The 22,694-nt window shown below is 48.0% G+C and overlaps 1 protein-coding gene across 1 annotated transcript in view; it reads right to left on the bottom strand.

The window, feature by feature from the left end:
- The window catches only part of Col17a1 (collagen type XVII alpha 1 chain), a 47,010-nt gene extending 24,780 nt beyond the window's left edge, over nt 1–22,230 (bottom strand). Inside the window, exons 1-15 of the mRNA XM_059256711.1 lie at nt 22,041–22,230; nt 16,485–16,564; nt 13,466–13,510; nt 12,139–12,243; nt 10,947–11,078; nt 9,986–10,033; nt 9,036–9,071; nt 8,046–8,093; nt 6,464–6,607; nt 4,935–5,096; nt 4,053–4,124; nt 2,625–2,696; nt 1,888–1,956; nt 722–883; nt 250–330 (exon numbers count right to left, since the gene is read on the bottom strand). Coding sequence (XP_059112694.1) covers nt 250–330; nt 722–883; nt 1,888–1,956; nt 2,625–2,696; nt 4,053–4,124; nt 4,935–5,096; nt 6,464–6,607; nt 8,046–8,093; nt 9,036–9,071; nt 9,986–10,033; nt 10,947–11,078; nt 12,139–12,243; nt 13,466–13,510; nt 16,485–16,536 — 1,228 coding nt within the window. The 5' untranslated portion in view covers nt 16,537–16,564; nt 22,041–22,230. The remainder of the gene's footprint in view (nt 1–249; nt 331–721; nt 884–1,887; nt 1,957–2,624; nt 2,697–4,052; nt 4,125–4,934; nt 5,097–6,463; nt 6,608–8,045; nt 8,094–9,035; nt 9,072–9,985; nt 10,034–10,946; nt 11,079–12,138; nt 12,244–13,465; nt 13,511–16,484; nt 16,565–22,040) is intronic.
- Between the last annotated feature and the right edge of the window lie 464 nt (nt 22,231–22,694).

Raw genomic sequence — 22,694 nt, 5'->3', positions numbered from 1 at the left:
ACACAGTACAACCCACACAGTATACCCACACACATGTGCACCCATACACACATGAACATGCATACACACATGCCCATTCCCTCATAAGAACTGCAACTTCCCACCCAGCAAATCTGAGGAGGACTGGATCCTACACTCCTAACACACTCTTGGGTGCTACCAGTGGACCCCACTTTGTGCGTTGTGGTCCCAGAGGACAGAGAAATGAGGTGTGGCTTTATTGAAGTAGGCAGGGTCAGTTTGTCTTACCGTTGAGACCTGCCTTTAGGCCGGTGTCAGCTGCATATGCGGCCTGCTTTTCTTTTTTCAGGGTGTCTTCTGTAAAAGAAGCTGTGCACAGAACCAGTGATAACCTGGTCTATCCTCCCATAACTCTCCCTGTCTGTCCCCCCACTCTCCCTGTCTGTCCCCCCACTCTCCCTGCCTGCTCATATCCCCTCGATCCCTGGGGAAGCCTGGTAGGAAGCAGGTCCAGTTTTCCTGGGTTAATCTCCTTCACTGAGGCTGTGGTTAACCTCCCAGTGTCCACAGACTCCCTGAGGGAGCTCCAGAGATTTCCAGGCGCTAACTACATTCAAGGCAGGTCCGGGCAGGTATTTTTCCATTAAAACGGGATCCCGTTGGCTTGATGACTAATTGGGCTCAAACCACCTTGTAATGGCATTGGGCCTCCCGCACAATCTGCCCCTCTGAAGCCCACGTCACCCAAGCTCTGGCGTACTTGAAGAGATGCTGGCAGGGGAGGCGGTGAAGACCTTCCCACTGTCCTTGGTCATGATCAAGAGTTCCATCTCCTTCTTGGCTGGCACGTTGTCTTTCTCCAGAATCAGGAACTTACAGTCTTTATGCAGGAGGTCATCGCTCTGGACACTGGTGGTGCAGGCTGTAGAGGGGAGATGTGGCTGAGGAGGAAGGGAAGGATGCCAGAAGAAAGGAGAGGGAAGACATGGACAGAAGAGGAAGCGGGGAGGAGGAAGGAAAGGGGTTTGCCACTGTGTTTGGGGGTTCCTCTTTTAGACAGTGGTGCTATGAAGCATCTTGGGGACCCTGCCGGCTAGGTCTGGCCGTCACGAGGTTGGACCAATGATGTCAGTGCTGGGGACTGGTCTATGAGGCTACCTCCCTGAAGACACAGGGTCTTCATTGACCTTGCCGAAGTCTCCTTCATCAGCCAGGCCCTTCTTTAACTAACATAATAGATTAGTTTTACCATCCTGGGGAGGCTTTTTCTGACCTCTTCCCTAAAACTGTGCACTCTCATACCCGGACCCCACGTCCGCCACATCGCTTGTTTGCTTAGGAATCACATCCTTGTCTGTCATTGTCTGGTATACTTCGTCTTTGTCCTCGTCATCTGCTCACTCCACTGGCATTGTCCTGATCTCACCAGGACTCTGTCCCGTCTTGCCCACCTGCTACTCTTGGCACCTGGAAAACCCAGCTGCCTGTCTGATATTAAATAAGTGCTCAGTAATTTTTTATTTTAAATGAATGACTTGCTAATTAGAAGGAGACACGGCAGGACCTAAGCACTGGAGGAAATAGCTCATTGCATGGGGTGAACCCACATTGATGGGGTCTGTAGAAAGCAGTGAGGGCGTTGGCAGCTTCGGAGGGGCTCCCAGCCTCTCCTAGGTTACAGGTAACGAGAAAGTCAAGAGTTTCTGGATAAGTGTGGCAGCTTGAGTGTAACAGCAGGCAGGGGTGGGGGTGGGGCTTCCTGCTCCCGGGAGGAAGACCAAGGTGAGTTCAGAGTGTGCTCATCTCTGTAGAAACCTCCCTGAGACCACCCACGGATTCCAGCCTCTTTTCCAGGACACCGTGCATCATAATGGCACCTCTCACTATGGGCCAGCCTGGGCCCTAGAAGTTGGTGATAGCACTCACTGGCAGAGGTGGACACACCGGTGCTGGTGACTGTGGGTGGCTGTGGCACGTTTTTCTTCACACCATATGCTGTAGGAGAGAAATTACCAATGAGCTGGGCGAACATGGGATGGTGGCTTGGGAGCAGCCTGATCAGGTAAGAGGAAGCCTGTGAAATCAGGCTTAATTTCCTAAGTCTTTTCCTGGTTCTTAAGCCCACTTCCTTCAGGAAGTCCTCTTAGACCTCATCACTCTTCCCTTAGTTCCTATTGTTTTACGGGGTTCTCTTATTGCTTCCTATGGGTTAGATGTTCTACTCCGACTAAGGAGTGGGCAAGTTGAGTGCAGGCGCTGAGCATCACCCAGTTCCCTTGCTCTAACCCCCAGGTCTGCACAGGCGCAGTGGCCTGGGTGGTACACCATGAAAACAACCACGGAGATTTATTTGAAGTGACAGTGGGTGGCACAAGAGTGGGCTATGAGCTGGAGAGACCACTGTCCTGACCAGCTGGGCTGAGAGATACATGAACAAGATGTCACGGGGTGGACATGCTGGCTTCCCAGGCTCTCCTGTGTGTTTAACTCACAGTGGAGACAGTGAGGGATGAAGGTTGGCATCTCTAGGCTGGGAGCGGGGCCTGTTTGACTGATGGGAAAGGCCTTTGGTCTTTTTAACTCTGTGAAAAGGTGTGATGGGAGTTGTAGGGTCTAAGGGGGGTCCATTCCCAGTTCCTGAGCTCCAAACGTAGGCTACCAACCTGTGGAGGTGGTAGCTGTGCCATGAGATAGGACAGAAGAGCTGGGGGCCAGATTGTTCTGCATGCCAAACACTGCGAGAGAAATGGAGAATGGGTGAGAGCCGTGAGTGGGAGGATGCCCTCTGGATGCTGCAAGCATCCTGAAGCCCCCAGACCATTTTCCTGAAAACTGCCTCTACCAGTGGCAGATTGCAAAACTTTCTTGGTTTGCACACTCTTAGTAACATGGTCATCTCCCACCCAGAATAAACTTTATTAATGATTGTTTCAGAGTAAGGGCCGTGCGACTAAACAGCAGTAGTTCACACAGGGCTGACAAATACTACTGCCCCCCTTAACAATCTGAAACAATCTGAGTCTGTCCCTGCAGCCCTCTCCGGCTCGTTGGTACACGGAGTGGGAACTGAATACAGACACACTGAGCTGAGAAGCACTAACATGGCAGGTTTCTCCCTGTCCTTTCAACTCTTTCCTCTGACTCTAATACGTAAAACTCCCTGGTCCCCACCTCCCTTTGAGACAGCGTCTCTTCTTCACACCATACGCTGCAAGAGAGAGAGAGCACCATGAGCTGGGCCAACATGGGAAGGCGGCTTCCATGGCGCGGGAGCAGCCTGATCAGCTGAGCACGTGAAATCAGCTCTCTCCAGTGGGGGTGGGGTGGGGGGTGGGAGACTTAATTTCCTGTGCCTTTTCCTAGTTCTTAAGCCCACTTCCTTCAGGAAGTCCTCTTAGGCCTGTTGTTTTACGGGGTTCTCTTATTGCTTCCTATGGGTTAGATGTTCTACTCTGACTAAGGAGGGGGCAAGTTGAGTGCAGGCGCTGAGCATCACCACGGTTCCCTTGCTCTAACCCCCAGGTCTGCACAGGCACAATGGCCTGGGTGGTACACCATGAACCACTGAGATTTATTTGAAGTGGGCTATTTGAAGATCCCCTTTTGAGACAGCACATCTCCATACAGCCCTGGAACTCACTATGCAGATCAGTATGGTCTTGAACTCATATATCTATCCATCTCTGCCTCTGGAGTTCTGGGATTAAAGGTGTTTGCCATTATGCCCTGCTAAATCCTTGCCCCGATTTTGACTCCAAGGCTTGTGATTGTTGGCTTAACTGTCAACTTGACATAGCCTGGAATCACCCAGGAATCACCCAGTTTTCAGTGAGAGATTGTCTACCTTGAGTTGGCCTGTCGACATGTCTGTGGGGGGTTGTCTTGATTGCCTTAACTGGTGTGGCTCCCAGTGCCTATATGGAAACTTAAGTTCCAAGTCATCTCATACCCCTTCTATCCCCTGCAGGCACTTCACACTCATGGTGAACAAACATCCATGCAGGCAAAATTCTCGTTCACACAAAATAAAAATGAATAAATGATTTCCAAAACAGTGTGAGAGGAAGAGGTGACAGGATGGCGGCACTGACCTGAGGAGCAGCTGCTGAGTCCGGGGGGCAGGGTGGGAGAGCAGGACGCCATGTTATTTGGCATTCCGAAGACTACAGAGGGGAAAGAGAAGGAAGCTGACAGTAAGTCTCAGGGCAAGGCAAAAGCTCAGATGCTGTGGACGCGCCAGAGGAAAGGCTCGGTCTGGCTCGAATGTTCTGTTAGATTTTTGATTTAGAAAAAAAAAACACCTTTAATGTTCAGTTCTCTCTCTTTGCTTCAGAGAACCGGACATCAGCCTGTGGCACCCTAGGATCTAGCCAAAGAAGATCTTGGATAGCTAGACCTGGAGTAGACAAGTGCGTCCAGTTAAAGGCTCTCCTGTTAGTGGCCCCATTTTATAGAGTGGGATCTTGGAAAATTAATTGGATTGTTCAAGATTCCCACAATCAATTCACACTCGTTGATACATGGTGTCCTTATCTATTTTTAGTATTCCTTTCCATTACATTTCTTCTGATACTACACATTGCCTGTTCATTCTTTTGTTTATTTGTTTGTTTTTTTGAGACAGGGTTTCTCTGTATAGTTTTGGTGCCTGTCCTGGATCTCACTCTGTAGACCAGGCTGGCCTCAAACTCATCAAGATCCACCTGGCTTTGCCTCCCAAGTGCTGGGATTAAAGGCGTGCGCCACCACTGCCCAGCGCACGTTCATTCTTTTAAAAACAGCTTCTAGATTAAGTTGAAATGAATGATGTTCCAGTGGGAAATGCTTCGGACATTTGGCCAGACAGACAAACAAACAAATCCTTCCCAGGAAGCCCTGGGGATGACATACACAGAGGGAGTTCTTCAATAGAAGAGGAGAGCTGTAGCATTCCCCATTCTAGAAGTGAGAAGCCAAGAGCAGCCCACACCCACCTGATCCTGCTGAGTAGGCGTTGGTGTTCAGGAGGGACGAGCTCTGGGTTGTCGTCATGTTGTTGTGATAGGTCCCCATGGAGGACCCTGCAGGCAAGGTGGAGGACCACATGTGGGAGGGAAGGTTGGTATCCAGGATCGTCGTGTCGTAGGTTCCTGATACTGGAAAGAGAAACACACGCATACCTCACCGTGAGACAGATGGGCGCTCCTGCTGGTGAACTTGGCTGCTTGGCTCCCTGGGGCTTCCCTGAACTTAGCACTGAAGGTCCATATCCCAGGAACTCCCTCCATTCAAGACAGCCTGGGGCACTTAGTCATTCTATTTTGACTGAAATCATTGATCTCTTAGATCACAAAATTCTTGCTAGTTCTTGGTGAAATATGAAAATAATTTTTAGTGTCCACTTACTGTATCTCCTTCTAAGTTTTTCTTTCTACATCTTGATGGCCTCTCTCTACCAGTGGGGATGTCCCCTTACTGCTCTGCCATTTTTAAAGATGCCAAGGGGTAGTTTAGTCAGGAGCTGCTTCTAGTCACCCTAGCAAATGTGGGGGATGCATCGGACTATGCACTTGGGAGGCAGAGGCAGAGGCAAGCGGGTCTCTGTGAGTTTGAGGCTAGCCTGGTCTACAAAGCGAGTTCCAGGACAGGCTCCAAAGCTACACAGAGAAACTCTGTCTTGAAACAAACAAACAAACAAACAAACAAACAAACAAAACAACAAAAAACCTCCTTGAACATAGCAGCCTTCTTGGTTAGAACCCCATTAAAGCCTCTCTGTGAATCAACCAGACCCAAAGGCTCTCTGTCCTGACAGGGCTTTTCACGCTTCTTCCAATCTGATGCCATTCCTACCTATTACTCTGTGAGAAGGAGCTGGCCAGACAGCTGCTAACATGCTTGGAGACTTGGTTTTATAGGGAGGCCACACAAGGAAGGTCACGGTATCAAAGCTTTCCAGAAACAGTAGGACATTTACAGAAGATGTGGCTTGTCCCCACCTCTCTGTAGCTCTGCCAACTTCTCTTCCTGTCATCTGAAGAAGTATTTCCCTCATGGAAGACACACGTCCCATGAGGCTGCTAGGTACTATTCATCCCACGTGACCCTAGTCTCTTGGCTTCCTGTTCAATTCCCTCAGAGACCCTCCCTTCCACCAGGGCATTGACCACGCCTCTCTCGTCCAGAGCCTTTTCTCAGGGATTGACACAGAGCAGGCATAGGATAAATACTTCCTTCCCAATGATGTAAGTGCTACAACTTCCCCTCATTCTTCTCTCGGGGAGCCTGGACAACACATCTGAGGATGTGGTACCCAGCTCTAAATCCTCTCAGAACCTGCTGGGGAGAATCTCAGTCTCAGGGACTTAGAGCTGGGTACCACATCCTCAGAAGACAGCTGAGCAGGTGGATAAGAAAGCCCTGCCCAGACATTCACAGTGTGGAAGAGCAGACACTCAGAGCTTTCCTAAGTCTGGCACATTGTCCCTAACTCCCCATGGCAGCCTGGGGCTCTCAAGCTTACCTGAGTGGGAGCTTGCTGTCACCGTTTTGGTCTCTACAGTGCCTTTCTTGGGGATGGGGAGTGTGTTCGAGGCGTTTCTGGTGGGACTTGCACTTGCAGATCGGCTCCCCTTAAGCAAACGCTTGACTTCATCCAGTTCTGTCCCTGTGAAGAACCCCAGACCTTCACATTAGGCCTCGGACCCTTTTCTAAGTCCAAAGATCAGGGAACGAATGTTGATGGCATTTTGATATCAGAGAAGCTGGCATCTGCCTCATAAGTGGGGATACTTTCCATTGGCTTTATAATTTTGAGTTTTGACAATTTATAGCGCTTATGAACCTGCTGGTTTGTAACCGGAACAGCCTCATAAATACAGTGCTTCACACACGGAGCTCAGAGCCCTTGGGAGATATTTCCTCATCAGACCTCATTAGGCACCACAGGGGTGACTGCACCTGGGTGACCTGGTATGCCTGCGAGTGTCAAAAGGGATTCAAGGTCTGTTAACTCCTAAACATTACACTGTGTTCAATGTGCTCTAGTTTCAGGTCCATTTGGCTGGAACTATTTGTAACAAGGTGAACTATAGAGCAGGGTCCTTGTATCCCTTTAGACTGGCAAACAGGGCGGAAGGGAGGTATCAGGCAAGGATAATGAGCAAGAGACAAGCAGATTGGTAGACAGCAGGTGCTGGGAAATGCCCTGCCTCTCTCCCCGGAAAGCTCCATCCGCTGGGATCAACATCTCTCAGTCTGGAAGGACTCAGGTGAGAACGCATTAGACCTGGAGTCAGATCCCATGACCAGGGCAAGCTCTGGGGCCAGCCCGGCATGGGGTCCTGAGTCACCTACCAGCTCCTCCTCCTTTCACTCCTTGTCTGTGGATTCCACCCTAAAAGTCAGGCTCATTTCCAAATGTGCCCAAGGAGCCTCTAACAAGGGCACCAGGAATCTAAGGTTTCCAGGGCCCTGAGACTGGTGAATCTCTAACCTTGGAGATGAAGTTAAAGCCCTTATTTTTGACTCCCAAACCTTCTCTAATCTGCTCTCTCCTATTGTGACTCTGTACAGAAACGCCCTTTGAATGTCTCCAGCTAGCTCCATCTGCTGAGCCTAACTCTGGTCCAGCCTTCTGTCTCTTCAGTCAACCCCAATCACAGGAAGGCTTCTCTGGCCCTTTCCTCTGTCTCCATCTCCCTGGGCTGTGTGCTCCCTTTCACACTGAGCTGTAGGGGTTGACTGGTTTTCCATTTTCTGTATTAGACTCTGAACTACTAAACACTGGCCATGACCCTTTTACTCAGCAATTTATCTACAGACCCTAGGCCAGGGGCCACCCCCAGGAAGCTCTCAAGAATGTTTGATGATGCATGTGTGTGTGTGTGTGTGTGTGTGTGCGCGCGCGCACGCGCGCACACACACACACACGCGCGTGCACACACACACACACTGAGAGAAAGAGAGAGAGAGAGAGAGAGAGAGAGAGAGAGAGAGAGAGAGAGCGCATTATCCCCTGACTCCTCAGTGCTGTTCCATCTGTTTCTGATTTACTCTGAGGATTTCCTGGGCACTTTCATTGAAGCAGGATCGTGACCACTTACATCTGGTGGATGGTGACGCACTCTGCAGTCGAACTCGAATTTCGCTCTCTGTACAAAGGGAGAGAAGAGAAAGAGAGGCTGTGGATGAAGGAGTCTGCACCACTGTCCTGGACCCCGAGTTCTGAACAGAGTGTGACTTGTTGGACTACTTTGTGTGTTGCTACAGAAGGGATATCTCTTCCCCCACTGCACTTGCCAACTGCACACTCCTAGGTACCTGAGACTTAACGAAATCCTAGGCTGCGCAAGGAGACCCCATGACACTTTATCACCACCCACTTCACTGTTGCCAGCATCAAGCATCTTTCTGCCTCTGAGCTCACTTGAGGTGGGACAAGAGAACTCCAAAACCTCCAGTGTTCACTTAGTCATCTGAACAGGAAGTCAGCAAGTCAGCAGTTTAACAGTATTAACTTCAGCTAGAGAGTGGGCATCTCTTAACTCTCATCCTAAAGCTGTGGGTGCCTGGTGTAGCCCGAACTTAAGCTCCTGATGATGCACAATGGGAGCATAACGTGGTCACGAAGAACACGCAGAGCCTGCAAAGGACTCTGCCTTCAGCGCAGTCTAACACGAGGCTCCCATGATCATGCAGGGCTCTGCTAGGGTGGCTTTTCCTAGGGTCTTTCTCTCCTCTATCTTATCTAGATGATTACAAAATTGTCCCTTGCAATAATTTGAAAAAGAAGTGCTTTTGCTTGTCTTTATGCATAAAGGCAATCAAAGCACATCTGGGAAGCCAGCTGGGAAGACAGATGTGGCATCTGTATCTCTTAGATTGTCACTGTGTTTGGGTTCCTGCCTGTGGAACTTTTTAGGTTGTTCTCAGATGCTCCACTCCTGTGCTCATGACATTGTCCGGGATTCCTTCGGTACTCTGGACTCCTCAAGCAGATGCTCTGTCTTTGCTTCTGTGCTCTGCTTCCTGGCTCCAGGCTACAAGTACTGTTGCTCAGAGTGAATAGAACTGAATTCAGTGGTGGCACTCACCTCGTGTTTGGCTTCGTCCTCTGGTTGAAGAAGATGCTGAGAAAGAGAGAAATGTGGTCTTAGGCACATATAAGAGTTGGCATCCTGAATATATTTTGACACTTGGGGATATTTTCACGGCGTCTAAATCCAGATGGGGGATTTTACTGTATAGAAGATGCTAAGTAAATGATGCCCAGATGCTGAAGGGCAAATCATGTTTTTGCAACATCTCCATGCAATTTAGCTGAGCAAATGTTGAGTTAACTGATGCTGAGAGCATTGTGTCTGAGATATGTGTGTGTGTGTGTGTGTGTGTGTGTGTGTGTGTGTGTGTGTGTGATGCATTTGGACCAGCTGAAAATACTGTCAAATGGACCAAAAGACTGCTAAATCTTTAATTTGTTTATTAAAGCCTGCCTTGGTTTTCCCAAAGTAAGCAAATATAGACAATTATAACCATTATGTAACCACCGGTCCTAACCTCAGTTCTTCTGTATATCAAGACTCTAAGAATATAGACCAAAGACTTAATTAAGGTCAAGTGAACACACAGCTTAGCATGGCACAGGTGTGTGATGTGGCCCTTGGAAGAGAGCTGTAGAGGAGGAGTTGGGACGTCCAGCATTTGTACATGTGACTGTTGCTCCTTCTTGGTGGCAGGTCTCTGTGAAGCCCATGGAAGGAAGAATCCCTACAGTTGTTGCGTGGCCTTAGGGGCTTATGTGCCCTAGCATCAGCATTGTACACAGCTTACCGTTTTAATAGTGTCGTGAGCCACTGCTGACGACAGCAAGTTCATAGGACTGGCCAAGATGTGTCAGAGCCAATGGGAAGCAAGTCAACAGGACTCAAGCTCTTTGAGAAGAAACCATTTGGCTCATGGTATCCCCCGCCCAGCATCCCACCATTCAGGCATTTTCTTCGTGCCACATTAAAGCATTTTGATGGCAAATAAGGAGAGGACTTACCGAGTTCCTTCCGTGGGTACTCAGGGGAGGAGTTGCCACTGGAGCTCCCTGGAGAGTGGATGGAACGCTTAAGGCTTCCTAGGGGGTGGGGGTGCCAGCCACTGCAGTCCCAAGGCCGGAAGCATTTCAGGAGGGAGTGAGTTGCTCTCTTAGCAGAGTTCACCCAAGCAGGGGCCTTCCTCCTGACTTTCCTGTTTCAACCGTTGGCACCACCTTGAGCCCAGTCTGCGTTTGAACCCTCGTGGCACGGCTGTTTCCGGTTCTACTTACGTTCATATCAGCTCCAAAGCCTGACAATTCTGCCTCTTTTATCTCCCACCTCCCAGCCCCCACTTTACTGTTAAAAGCTTAGTCCCAGCCCAGCTTTCTCTCTTCTCGGCTACTGAAGATTTTCTTTTAACTTGTCACCTGCCCATGACTTTCTGGGGCTCAAATATGATCAACTGTTTGGCTCAAAAACCTCTGTGTGTTCTTGTGTGGAGACTGAAGTCTTATCTAGCACAGAATCTGGGCCTCCCAATCCCTCTCTGGCCCTGGACTGTCCTGTCCTTCCGTCTATGAGTGGCATCCATCTAGGATGCCAAGGCTTAGCACCACCTCCATAGAGTCACCCTTGATTTCCTCGGTGGAAAAGAGTGACCCTTCCACTCAGTGTCACTGCTTCTTTCTGTCACCTTAAAGGGTCTATAGACTAGAGGGTTCTTGAAGACAAGATCCATGAGGCATTTCACACAGCGTAAAACATGATAACGTGCTAGCTGAAAAGCGACTAAGTGGCTAAAAGAATGCATGAGAGAGATAAATGAGTGCATGACTCTTCCAATGACGTGAGTCCGCAAGAGCAACCAAGAAGGGAGGAGAAAGATGGGGTGGAGTGCAGACCCAGGAGAAGCCAAGAAGCCAGTATGCAGAGGATGAGCAAAGTCACACCAGGAAGAGAGGCGCTCTCTTCTGCGGATACCTTCGTAAGTTCCATGGCGGGTCATGTGAGTTTTCCTTTCAAAGGTGGAGCCTGGAGAGTTGGGCAGGGTAGAGGCCGGTGAGTGAGCTCTCCTGTAACTGGAGGTGGAAGTGTTGCCCCGGATGCTCCCACCTGCCATTGGGAAACAGTGTAAATTCTCGTGGTACCACCTCACCAGAGATGCTCCTTCCTACTACATGGAAACATGGTCCTATTAGCCAAATAACCCCCAGAATACTAAGTGAGGGCCCCGAGTGGGGGGTAGAGGACTCCAGGGACACAGATGGAAGGCAGGATTGCTGCTCCTGTCTTTTCAGTCAGATACTAAGAGGTAAGGATGTCCTCATATACACAGTACGTGGGAGTTGTAAGGATGCCTTCGAGTTTTCTTGAGGACTTGATGTCAATCAATTCATTTTAATTTTCTCTACCACATCCAATGGCTTCCAGAGTTGGTTATGTGACCGTGTTTGTTTTGTCATACTTTTTCTGTCTTTTGTTTTCATGTGAAAGATTGCCTCATAGGGAACAATAGGGTCATGGTGGGTGCTTGCCCGGAATACTGCAGCTCAGAACTACATGTCTTTAGACCAGTGGTTCTCAACCTCCCTAATGCTGAGACCCTATAATATAGTTCCTTGTGTTGGTGACCCCTAGCCATAGAATTATTTTCAATGCTACTTCATAACTGTGATTTTGCTACTGTTATGAACTGTCATGTAAATATCTGATATGCAGGATATCTGATATGTGACCCCTATGAAAGGATCATTCAGTCTCTGAAGGGGTTGTGACCCACAGGTTGAGAACCACTGCATTCAAGTTCCTCAGCAGATCAAATCTGTCTTCACCTTTCGTTCTGATTGTAAACCTTAAACATGCACAGCCTTTCCTAAATGATGTGGCGTAAGCAGAGGGATTCAGTGGGAAAGCAACAATCCCCTCTCGAAGGCTTCTCAACTGATGAGTGTTACCTGTCCTGGAGACGAATGAAAATGGAACCCATCTCATGAAGGTGCCCAATGCTGATGATTTGGGAGTCATACCCTCCCTTGTCATTTGGGTGAGTGTTGGGGGCATGTGGAATGATCGGCAGACAGGGCAATGGCCTCCCTCATGCAGCTACCGCAGAGGGTGGATTTCCACTGTCTCTCACCTCTACCCCCCCCCCCTCGTACCAGCAGCTGCTTACTTGAGTTGATGTAGCCGCTGCTGCCGTGAGTCAGGCTTTGTTTCTCCAGCCGACCCCCTCCACTGAGAGAGCCTGTCTTAGCGTATCCATTGCCGGCACTCCCTTCTGCAAAAGCAGGTGATGGTCTCAAGGTGGATCCAGGCTAGGGGGTCTCCCCATCCTCTGCTCTACGGAGCCTTCCCCACTTTCTCGTCAGGAGCCAGGATCTCTCTTCTACCACACTCCAAATTCCAAGCTGCCCTTTTTTTTTTTTTTTTTTTTTTGGGTTTTCGAGACAGGGTTTCTCTGTGTAGCTTTGCGCCTTTCCTGGAACTCACTTGGTAGTCCAGGCTGGCCTCGAACTCACAGAGATCCGCCTGGCTCTGCCTCCCGAGTGCTGGGATTAAAGGCGTGCGCCACCACCGCCCGGCTCCAAGCTGCCCTTTTGGCACTACTTATTTTCAACACCGAGGGCTGGAATGAATACCCTGCTTGATGTGCATGAGAGCTTTCTGGTGGAGCACAGAAAGTTAGTCCCTAGGAAAAACAGACTAGGCAGCTGAGCGATGCGAAGCCCCCTCCCCCACCCCAGATGAAGGTTGGGCTTGCGCCCCCCCCCCCCCATGCCTCATCAGAACCCAGACACAACAGCCACTAGAGGTGCCGGAAGGACTCGGGGTGGCTCTGTTCCACTTGCTTGCTTCCCACCCTGCTGTGGCCATTCCAAAGCCCTGTGGGCTCAGGGGTGGTGTTGGGGCTTGATCTCTGCTATGAGAATCCACCAGGAGGATTGGAATCCACTAAGACTCCTGAACAGAGGTGGAGTGAGATGAAATGCTCAGGGAGGACAGGGTTTCCAACACTCTGCTGACTGTACTAGCAAATCCACAAAGACAGGCAGCAGACATGCCCTGGGGCCAGGGAGAGCAGAGGGCAGCGGGGCATGACCAGAGGGCTCATTGGAGGGGGTGAGGGGAACATCCTCGAATTAGACCGAAACAAGAAGCTGCTGTGCACTCCAACCGTGAACCACACAATTCCGACTGGTCGCTTTTGTGGTGTGTAGACCAACATCAGCATAACTACTAGCAAAAGGATACACCAAGCTGGGTGGTGGTGGCGTACGCCTTTAATCCCAGCAAGCGGGAGGCAGAGGCAGGCAGATCTCTACAAATTTGAGGCCAGCCTGGTCTACAGCCAGGGCTACACAGAAAAACCCTGTCTCAACCCCACCTCCCAAAGAATGTATTCCAGAAAGCCTGGATTTTCTCAGTGGGAAAGTGAACTCTGTGTTCAAGATCACAGCATGGGGTCTTCCCATGGGACCTACTGAGACAACGCCACTTACTTGGTGGTAAGGATGTGAGTCTTGTAGTTACTGTTTCCGTGATAACTGAAAAAAACAAAGAGAAGAGGAGATGCTGTGGCAGGTACTGACATGGCCGGGCTTTGGCATGGCCTGGTGTCTGTCACAGGTGAAGCCCTACTGTCAGGCTCAACAAAGGTTTCACATAGCTGTGTCTTATGACAAGAAATCTGATCTACTCTACACGGAAATGTGAGCAGTGACGATGAGGCTCACTGTACCTAGTCTGTAAACTTTCTCTTGTGCCTGTGGTGTCTTGAATAAAAATGGCCTCCCATAGGCCCATAGGGAGTGGCACCATTAGCCTTGTTGGAGGAATTGTGTCACTGGGGGCAGGTTTTGAGGTCTCAGATGCTCAAGCCATGCCCAGTGTGGCATTCTCTTCCTGCTGCCTGCAGATTGAGATGTAGAACTCACAGTTACCTCTCTAGCACCATGTCTGTCTGCATGCTGCCATGCTTCCCACTGTTGTGGAATATTATTTTAAGAAGTGTTACATTAGTTTATGCTGAGGAATATTTGTTTAATGATACAAAGATGTGTTGCATTCTTTTATGTTGCATTTGTTTAACTCTTGAAGCTCTGTTACTTTGCTTGTCTAAAACACTTCATTGGCCTAATAAAGAGCTGAATGGCCAATAGTGAGGCAGGAGAAAGGATAGGTGGGGCTGGCAGGCAGAGAGAATAAATAGGAGGAGAAATCTGAGAAGAGAGATAAAGGAGCAAGAAAAGGAGGAGGAGGACACCTGGAGCCAACCACCTAGCCAGATATAGTGTAAGAAATAAAGAAAATATATACAGAAATAGAGAAAGATAAAAGCCCAGAGGTAAAAGGTAGATAGGATAATTTAAGTTAAGAAAAGCTGGCTAGAAACAAGCCAAGCTAAGGCTGAGCATTTATAAGAAAGAATAAGCCTCCATGTGATTTATTTGGGAGCTGGGTGGTGGGCCCCTAAAGAGCCAAAGAACAAAGAGTTAAAAAAAAACAACAAACCCTACATCCCATCATGGCAATAATGGATTGTAAGCTGCCCAATTAAATGTTTTCCTTTATAAGAATTGTCATGGTCATGGTGTCTCTTCACAGCATAGAAACCCTAACTAAGACAGTGCCTAAAGAAGTTACCCACTGATTGGAAGAATGAGTTGTCTTGGCACCAAGACCTCTCAATGATCGTTTCAGTCCAGGCCTAAGTTTGAGTTTGAAAGAGGGTCAGCTTTTCTTATAGCCACACATACCATCTCTGCTTTGTTCCTTCCCAAAGACCCCTGGGCCAGCTGGGGCCAACACCCTGATGAAGTTGGAGGTGTCTCTAGGATACCATGATTCGTTCTGGAGCCCTCAAGGACATGCGTGAGTGTGAAAGGTATGGAAAGGAAGGGCAGATTGAAAAAAATCACTTTTGGAGAGCAGTGAAATGAGCCATAAATAAATCCCAGAGGCAGACTTTGAGGAACACCGTCTTACACCACACAACCCAGAATTTCTCTGGTGTCAAGTGGTGCCACGTATACAGAGAGGCTAACAGCTTCAGGTGTCTGAGAAAACACTGTCCAGAAACAGGACCTCTTTCCTCAGGAGTCAATCCCCTGAAGTAGCATGAAGTTTGGGTGGATTCCCAAAGCCACAGCAGGGCCAACGTTTTATCTGACTGTGGCCATCAACACTACCTCCCTCACTCTTGGGCCTCATCTGGCTGAGGCCACTGCGTGTGTGGGCATCCATGTGCCACAGTATGCGTGTGGAAATCAGAGAACAACTTGTAGGAGTCAGTTCTTTCCCACTACCATGTGGGGCCTGGATATCAAATTTAAACTATCAGCAGGTTAGCGCCTCTACAGGCTGAGCCCTCACTGGCCCTTTAAAGACTTTCCTGTGTGGATGTGCACATGTGTACAGATGTGGTTATGTAGAGTGCATGCAAACGTGCACGTGGGAAGAGGGTGAGAGAGCAGGGTGGAAAGAGATGGTTCGGACCACTGTGTGCCACGTGAAGTCGGCTGTTGCTGGAGCTCCAGCCATGCTGTCCGTCTGTCCCTGTCCTTCACATGACATGTTTCTAATTAGCTCTCTCACCCTCCCAGGAACACAAGGTTATGAATGCAGTGAAAACAGCACTCAAGACATAAAAGGGAATGGTTTTTCACAGGAAGGTGGCAGCTCCATCTGAATAATGGCCCTTGAGCTCCCAGTAACCTCTCGCTGTACAGACCTTTGGGATTTTTTTGACACATAAAAATAAATTATTTTCTAACCTAAGGTTCAAAGTCTGTGCAGCCAGAATTTTTTGTTGTTGTTGGAAATAAATGAAAGTTACATGTTAAGTGGAAAAGTTCCCTAATATGGAGTTGCTGGAGAGACAGTTTAAACGCCCCTGAATTTATCATTTGGACAGTTCCACAAAGTAAATGTATGTGTTTTCAAGTTTTAGTGTAGATTTGGATTGTGACACGTCTTATTTCAACCTAGTCCCTGACACAAATAAGACATTATACTTCTAGATTTCTATTGTCCTACATCCCTATGTAGAGAAGAGTTACATAAAAGAGTTAAACCACAGAGGAGTAGGTAGTCATTAAATAACAGAGTATTAGGCAGTTATTAAAATTCTGCTCATGAAAACTATACATAGAAAAGAAAATCCTTCTTTCTTCTTCCCACCCTCCACCCCTCCCTCCTTTTCTTCCTTTATTTCTCTTTCATTTTCTGTAGTACTGGGGACAGTGCCCTGAGCCTCATGTGTGCTAGGCAGGTGGTCTACCACCAAGCCACACCCCTGGGCCCAGAAATGGAAATTTTCACCCAGAACAAGATGCAGAACTCATTTGGTTATAAGCATGTGGAAGTAAAAATCGAGAAGAGCGCTCCCAGGAAAAGGAGTGGAGTCTGTCTGTGAAGACATTTGGAGATACAGTGGTGGCCGAGGGATTAGAGCAGATTATTGACTCTGTTTCCAAACGAGCTAAAACAGTTCCGAGGAAAAGAAATCCAAACACTTACTTCTTTCTGTGACTTCAGTGCCATCTCGCTTGTTTTTCTTGGTCACATCCATCCCATAGCCACCTGCAGGAATCAATCCCCTGAAGGAACAGAAGCCATTGCTTTTAGCAAGCCTAGCCCCGACACACATCCAAGCTCTGAATAAAACACCTGTTTCTTAGCACTCAAAGCCTGACTCCTGTGCATGCTTTGTACAGACACCATTCCCAATCCTGGCCATTGATTGTAAAAACAAAAATCCAATACTTCCTCTGTACAGCCTGTTCCTTTTAGAATCTAGTGGGACAGCCTGCCCTCTGCTGAGCATCCAAGGGCTTCGTCAGGCAAGGTACCCTGACCTTTGTCTCACTCTAACATCTATACTTCGCTAGGGTGATGGAGAAGCACAGGGTGTGTGCTGAGGCATTGGTGGGATTGACTAAAGTGTTTTGATGTGCCGTGTAGTGTTCTGTGTTCTAGGGCTGGGAGGGGCTCCATGGATTAAATGCTGGTGAGATGAACGTAAGGACCAGAGGGTAGATTCCCCCAAACCCTCATAAAAGCCAGGCAGCCATGGTGGTTATTTGCCATCCCAGCACTTGAAAGGCAGAGACAGGGGATCCCTAGGACAAGGTGGCTCATTAGAGTAGCTAGAATTGGCAAGCCCTGGGTTCAGCAAGGGATACTGTTCTAATAAATATGGTGGGGAGTGATGGAGGAAGACACCTGTTGGCAGCTCTAGGCCTCCACACACATCTGTACACACTCACATTTGAGCACTCATACACAAAAGAAAAATAAAATACCAAACCCAGCATTCTGTGTTCTAGGTGGAACTCTGAATGTATGACCTGCATGCTGTGTTAGAGTTTGGGTGTGAAAATGGTGCTTGGATAAAAATCACATTCTATACTTGCAAAGATCTTTAGAGTTTGCAAAGTATGAAGTGTGCTCTCCACAACAGACTAGTCCCAGAGACTTACATGCAGACGCCAGCAGGAAAACGCATGCAAACCAATTGCCTTGCCCTTACTGTGCTTTGGAAGGAAAGAGATCTTGGCCGGCATGTTCCTAAGCACAGGAGGCATCGGGGAAAGGTGATGGACTGGGGGCTGCAGGTTCACACAGAGGAATGGACAGGAAGGATCCCCGTCCCAACGGGGCTCCTCTTGCCGTGGTGCTCAGCACCAGCTTGTGGGAAGACTCAAAGCCAACCTTTTCCCTGTGCCTCGCTTCTGCTATGCTTCTCTTCAGCTTCATCTTTCGGTGCAATGCTGTCCATATTGTAGAATCCGAGCTGTTTCTGCCCAGGGTGCCCCCTACTCCCTTCACCTGCCTTATGGTTCCATGTTGCCTTACTACTTTGGCACAGGGAATAGTGGACTGCATCTACAACGTGCTTTTGTTTGTTTGTTTAATTTTATGGATGAGTGTTTTGCTGCACATATGTCTGTGTACCACATGCATGCCTGGTGCCTGTGGAGGTCAGAAGAGGCATCAGATCCCCCGGAACTGGAGTCACAGATGGTTGTGAGCTGCCATGTGGGTTCTGGGAATCAAATCTGGGTCCTCTGGAAGAACAGACAGTGCTCTTAACTGATTAACTGTCTTTTTAGCCCCACAACATGGTTTTGGGTTTGTTTGTGGTGTGTGTGTGTGTGTGTGTGTGTGTGTGTGTGTGTGTGTGTGTGTGTGTGTGTAGGAACCATAAAGTTATTTTAACTTCTTTTAAAATCAGAAGGGAAATAAATATACTCTAATCTGGATTATGTTTTTCTTAAGAGGTTTTTGTTTTGTTTGTAATGGAGGAAGGAACCCACAAAAGCAAAAATATCTAAGACTCATCCATGCAAGTCATAATGCAGCCTGAGGTGACTTCCTTGATGAGACCATGACAAAATAAGACCAGCATCAGCAACCTGGTGGCATTAGCCAAGACTGGCAAGAGTTCGCTTCGGGGACTGGCTGAGTGTTCCAACTCCTTGTTCACTGGTGTTTCTTAAGCCTAGCTCTAGACAAGGAATGTGGCATCATGGAAAAAAATTTAGCTGCATCTGAGATGCCACAGAATGTCTTTACAGGTGTGTTTCCTGGGGCTAAGAGGAACGGCTCCATAAACAGCCTAATAGGGGAACCTAACCTTGTTAAAGGCCAAACCTGGCTGGTGACCATGCCGGAAGTCTGGCTATGGCCTATTGGACTGTGCATGCCAGTCTATGTGAAGCTGGACATCCTCTTTGAAATCATTAGTTTAGGAATTAATCATCTCAGGACCTCCGACATTCTCTGTCGTGTTGTTATCACTGTCATTATCATTAATTTTTTTTCAAATTGACCGTTACCACGAGCCAGGAGGAATTTGAGGAGATTAAACATTTCAGTACACTTGGATGCTGGTTAGGGCAGTGACTGGCTGTCTAGAATGGTACTTAATCAATAGGAAATATTACCCTGAAATCTCTGTTTAGTGTAATGTCTGAATCCTTTACTATTCAAGGTATCATTTTTTGATACTTCCACGAGTGGTACTGATGGGATTAACTGATTCTCCTTGTAGCTATGAAGGCAGGTGGGTGGGTGATAGCTCTGTGAGAGTCCAGTCTCCACAACTAACAGGCTGATTCTGCTAGTTTTCGTGTATCCAGGACAATAACAGACATTCCCAGGCTCTTCATCTTCCCCCTGAGTTCTAAAAAACGAGCCTCCTGTTTCTATAGCATAAAGCCACAGGTTCCCCAGCTTCCAGAAGAAGAGACAGCTTGCTATAAAGGCAGATGTCTTTTTGTGGCTTCCCTTTCTTTTGTGATTTTGAGCCATTTCTAAGCACTACCTGTGAGTCCCTCAGAGGAAGTACACTGTGGTAGGCACAGACCTGGCTGGGATTGTCTCATGGCAGAGAAGTTTTTCTCACAGAACTTCTGTTTGAATCATTCCAAGAGCTGGTAGTTTTTTTTTTAAGTGTAACATCAGGGAAAAGACAGTTTGGTCGGCTTCGTGCCTGAACCTGCCATTCCTGGCAGTCCTTGGCTGTGCTCTGGAGATCCCAAAGTACCACTTAATGGGTGCTTTGTCTTCTGACAGAATTTCTAACTTCCTAGATGTTTGGGCTGCCTCACTAGCATGAAGGAAAAGTTCTTAATTGCAAAGTTATACTGATTTCCATCTCTAGCCCCCCCCCCCATATTTATTTTTATTTATTTTGAGACAAGTTCTCATTATGTAGCCTGGAATTTGCCATGAAGTCCAGGCTGGCTTTGAACTCATATCGATCCACCTGCTTTTGTGTCCTGAGTGATGGGGTTAAAGGTATATGCCTGGCTCTCAGATTTATTTTCAAGTTCCGTAGTAAATGTGTGTTATGATTAAGTGCATGTACCTATGCAATGATCCAGTCATGGTAAAAGGCATTCCCATCTTCTTAAGCCATTACCTGTTCTTTTGAGCATTGCTACCTACAAACTTTTCTTCTAGTTGTTTATAGAATACACACTAAATCGCTGCCACCTCAGGCAGCCCCTCGTGCTGTGGGACACAAGCTCCCCACCTGACTGGTAACTGCCAGGCAGCCCTGTCTCTCTTCACCTCTCTGGATTCCTCAGCCTCCAGCAATCACCATTCTTACTCTTTCTATGACGTCAACTTTTTTAGCCTCCCGGTGGGTGAGAACATGCCCACCTTCTGTCCTTAGGAGCTGCTTTATAGTTATTTCATGGCTAATGCTTTTTTTTTAAATATCCAAACAACCCCACATGACTTTTCTATGTATGAAAACAAAATTTGAAAATCATTTTCTACTTTAATGAGTATTTTCCTCCCTTTACACTTTATTTGAATGGTGTCACATCCACTTAAAACTCTTCAGGCAGGGATGTGGTCTAACACACCCACAAGCAAAGACCAAGTGCTGTCAGTGTGACAGCAAACCATGGCCTTGACCTTGTCTTCTAAGGACATATAAAACACCTGTTCTCGACAGAGGAGAGGATGATGAGGGTAAATGCGTGTATTTATGGCTTTTAATCTTAGGAATAAAAGCTCCTATATTCTGCTAAAGAACCAAAATGTTTTTCAGCTTTTTGTTACTCCAGTCTCTATAGACATTACATTTTAAAATAAAGTAACATCGAAATTGCTGCAGAACAAGAAAACCATGCCTTGGCCGTTTATCTGACGGCACACAGGAGCCAAGCAGGTTGAAGGTCAGGGAAGCCAGAGCCCTGGTGCTCGTGTTGTGGGGTCGTGCCGTGGGTAATGCCCTACGTTTGCTGCCTCGTACATTTGGCTACCTTAGATTTTCATGACCACAGCTAAGACATCAGCTTATGATTATGTCAGCTCACTGGCCACTGTGGCTGCTGCCACCGTTGATGGTGAATAAGCCAAGCATTGCCAACAGACTACTACTGGTTACAGTCTGACTGTGTTTGGTACCTTGTTAGGCCTGATCCGTTTCCCCAGTCAAAGGGGTTTCTGTGCAGATTTAAAGCAGGGCTTTTCGCTGTATCTGACCCATGTACATACTGGTCTGACTCTTGTGAGATTTTGCAGGGCCTACGAGCAAGACAGACCCCCTTATTATCTGAGGGCATCCATCAGCAGATGGACATGTGTTAGTTTTTACTTAGGTTCCTGCCTCAGCTCCAAGAGAGGACACAGTCCCGGGTTTCCAATAAGTACCTTAACAACTTCGCCAGGTTTTGAGGATCTAACAGTTCCAAACTTTAGGCTGTGGAATAACCACTTCTGGAGAGAAGTGAGATGGCAGAGGTTTGCCTGGCTTTCAAAAATGAAGGGACGGTGTGCTAGTTACCACAACTGTGGTCCAGTTGGACCTAAACTGCTAAGTCTAAATCCAAAGTGATTTTTTTGGGAGGAGGGAAAAGAGAGGCCACATTGGCCAGTGAGAGCATATACACAGAAAGTGTTTGCCTCTCTCTCTCTCTCTCTCTCTCTCTCTCTCTCTCTCTCTCTCTCTCTCTCTCTCTCCTCTCTCCTTCCTTCCCTCTCTCCGTTACTTCCAGTTTGACTCTAGGAAATCCCTGGACCAATTACACCATTCAAAGATTTCACTTTTTGTTAAATGAGGGATGAGCAGCAATGTCTGCTTAGGCCCAAAGCTTAATGTGAACCTTGCTGCAGCAGCAGAGGCCCGGGGCAGCCAAGGCTGTGCCTGGGGGGGGGCCTCTGCTCACCTGAACTTGAACTCCCCTCCTGGGCCATTCCACTCTCTAGAAGGAAGAGAGAGACAGAGGGAGGGGGAAGCCACCCGGCAAGAGCAGTTTACTACAAGCCGTTTTTCAGTACTGACAATAATGGAGTAAAGTCCTTGCTGGAAGAGCCCACTGGCTCTCCACTGGCCTTCTTTGCTTTGCCTTACACGGCTCTTCCTTGGTATTCCTTTAAAAGACCAACCCTAAGCAGCATGCATGCACGAATGTGTGACCAATTATCTGCTCCAAGCAGAACGCCAGGCATAAATTTCCTCTTACTTTTCCCCCCATAAACATTTTACAATCAAAAGCAAGCCTCAAACCAAAGTCTCAGAAAGGGAGAAAACGCCGTGTTCCCATAACTCACCTGGCTTCGAGTCTGGAGGAACTGGAAACAGCTTCGAGCAGACACCCCCTCTCTTTCTTCCTCGGATACCTTTCTTCTAGAAGTTTGCAGTGGCACTTTTTTTTTTTTTATCCAGACCCAGCCAAGGTGTGTTAAAGCTGAGTGATCTTTCAAAAATGTTCGCTTCTTCTCGCCCTCTTGTTTCTTTCAGCGTTTTGCTTCCAAACAAGTCCTGACAAAGGTGTGCCGAGGTTTGCAGTCTTACTCCACCCTTCCAATTATCTGACACTTGCTGGATTTAAAAAAAAAAAAAAAATCTGCCTCCAGGAACCAAACTTTATAGAAGGCTGGCAGAGAACTGCTCCTGCCAGCTTATTAACCGTTTACAGACCTGTGGGGAAGGGAACAAAGGACGGGCCCCCAGGAAATACCCTTCACAACTTCTCTCTATCTCTGGTACCTGGGGAATAACCATAACCTAGCAGTTCCCTTCCTCCAAACCACAGGGTACCTGAACCCCAGTGTACGTGATTCACAGGGCATCTCAGCTCATGAGGGACCTGTGGGCAAAGTGCCTGAGCTCTGGAAGAAGCATGAAGAATGTATATTTGAGATGTTTCTCCTATCCATGCCTTTGCCCTCTTTCCTCCATTCTGGCCAAGCCAGGCCAGACTC

The sequence above is a fragment of the Peromyscus eremicus genome, chromosome 1, assembly GCF_949786415.1.
Source record: "Peromyscus eremicus chromosome 1, PerEre_H2_v1, whole genome shotgun sequence".
Taxonomy (NCBI): Eukaryota; Metazoa; Chordata; class Mammalia; order Rodentia; family Cricetidae; genus Peromyscus; species Peromyscus eremicus.
Note: the sequence above shows the minus strand (reverse complement) of the source record. Positions and strands in the feature narration are given on the sequence as shown.